The sequence below is a fragment of the Atta cephalotes genome, assembly GCF_000143395.1.
Source record: "Atta cephalotes unplaced genomic scaffold scaffold00001, whole genome shotgun sequence".
Classification (NCBI taxonomy): domain Eukaryota; kingdom Metazoa; phylum Arthropoda; class Insecta; order Hymenoptera; family Formicidae; genus Atta; species Atta cephalotes.
This window is the reverse complement of record NW_012130065.1, coordinates 15,313,723-15,315,508: the sequence shown is the minus strand read 5'-3', so window position 1 is coordinate 15,315,508 and position 1,786 is coordinate 15,313,723. Positions and strand designations below refer to the sequence as shown.

At 36.7% G+C, this 1,786-nt stretch overlaps 1 protein-coding gene across 1 annotated transcript in view; it reads left to right on the top strand.

Moving 5' to 3' along the window:
• Positions 1-1,786, top strand: part of LOC105619062 (pleckstrin homology domain-containing family G member 5-like) — a 105,908-nt gene that overhangs the window by 99,404 nt on the left and 4,718 nt on the right. Inside the window, exons 14-16 of the mRNA XM_012200594.1 lie at positions 65-331; positions 624-839; positions 1,228-1,445. Of these exons, the coding sequence (XP_012055984.1) occupies positions 65-331; positions 624-839; positions 1,228-1,445 (701 nt within the window). The remainder of the gene's footprint in view (positions 1-64; positions 332-623; positions 840-1,227; positions 1,446-1,786) is intronic.

Genomic DNA, 1,786 nt, shown 5'->3' with positions numbered 1-1,786 from the left:
AGAGAGAGAGAGAGGAAACGCACAAAGAGAGTTGTTTACGTTTTATCGGGTTCGTTTTGTCCAGATTAAATCCGTGGATGATTTTGTGGTGTCCGTGAATGCTGCGCTGAGGAGAAACGAGGAAGCTGCTCAACTAGATCATGCAGCCTCGCGTCTGGAATGCTATGACGTCGTGGAAACCAAAGGGCTCGATGAGGAAGTAGAGAAACTGATAAAGTTGTATAGCAATCTCGATATTACTACAGCGCCGATGCCCGGCTGCCCAAAGGATAGCTTGAGGACTCTTCTTCGAGAAGGAGACTTGAAGTTAAGAGACGCTGCCACCAGCAAGGTAGATCGATATGGAATATTAACTTATTTAATCGATCGGAAACTGCTTTTATGTCTTAAATTACATGCAGAAATAATATATGATTAAAGGAAAAATGTGCATAATTTTTTATCATGCTCTTTGAAACGATCAAAAATAATTTCGCTACAATTTGTATTTTGCAAAAAGATTCCTATAAATTTTGTCGACTCTTCGTTTCTACATCTAAAAAGCAAACAGAGAATCGGTCAGACCATTTGACAAGGAAAAACTATTTGTAGAGACCTACAGTCCGTTAATTATCCTCTTTTAGATGGAAGTGCACGTACTTTTGTTGACCGACATGCTGCTAATCTGCAAACCGTCGACGAAGAAAATGTTGAAGATCATTAGACAGCCATACGTCGTCGACCGCATACGAATACACGAAGTCAAGGAGCCATCTAGTCTTGGATTGGTTTATCTTAACGAGTACGGGACAGTTTCTGCCGCTTTAATTCTCAGCGCCGGTGATCCGAAACTAGCTAAGGTAACTCAGCAAACAGCTACTGTGAATTGCGACAAATTTCACGGGATGATTGATTCATCGTTCCAATTTAGATTCCATTCCGTAGTTCGCCAACGCTTGCTTTCATCAATCACTTAATTAACAGCTAAATTCTGCATCCCTCTTTTGATCATACAATACATGCAATGTTACAGAATCAGTTAAACTGCAGCGAAGCATAATTCAATTGAAAAAAATTTACATAATTGATATGATTGAAACCGATATCAGTGAAACCTTAATATAATTAATAGATTTTCATTTAATTGATAAATAAATGCTGCCTTAATTTAATTAATAAATTAAAATTCCTTGAAATCTTCAAGGAATTACTTAAGCGAAAATTTGTTTTGATTATTTTTTTTTCCAGTCATGGATGGACTCCTTGAAACAAGCTCAACAACAATTTGCATCGATGAAAGTTCCGTCGCTCGGTGAGCCCGTTATGAATCTGGCATCTGTCAGTAGGCAACCGAGCACATTGGGTGATGGCGATTTCGAAGTAGAAGAGTATGACAATACCTTTCCAAGAACTCCACGTGGCAGTAGCAGAGCTTCGCACGGCAGCAGTCTTGCTCACAGTCACAGGTACGTGTTGTAGCAAGGAAAAAGAATATTCCAATAAACATCAACTAACAGTAACATTGATATAAGTTACATAATTACATACTGATAATTATAATTTCTTATTTATCCAATGATGGCTTTATCTATGATGATGTCATAGGTGAAGCTCATCGAGTGAAATGATACATTTCAGGTATCTCGTTAACTTGTGATGATCACATAATGACAAATTCAGTAATATAACTACAATGTACAATGACATATATTTTATGTAAAAGTTATATTATTGGCAAATTATAACTAACAATTATGTTACTGTCAATTAATGATTACTGAATCATGTTGAAGATAATTTATTATTC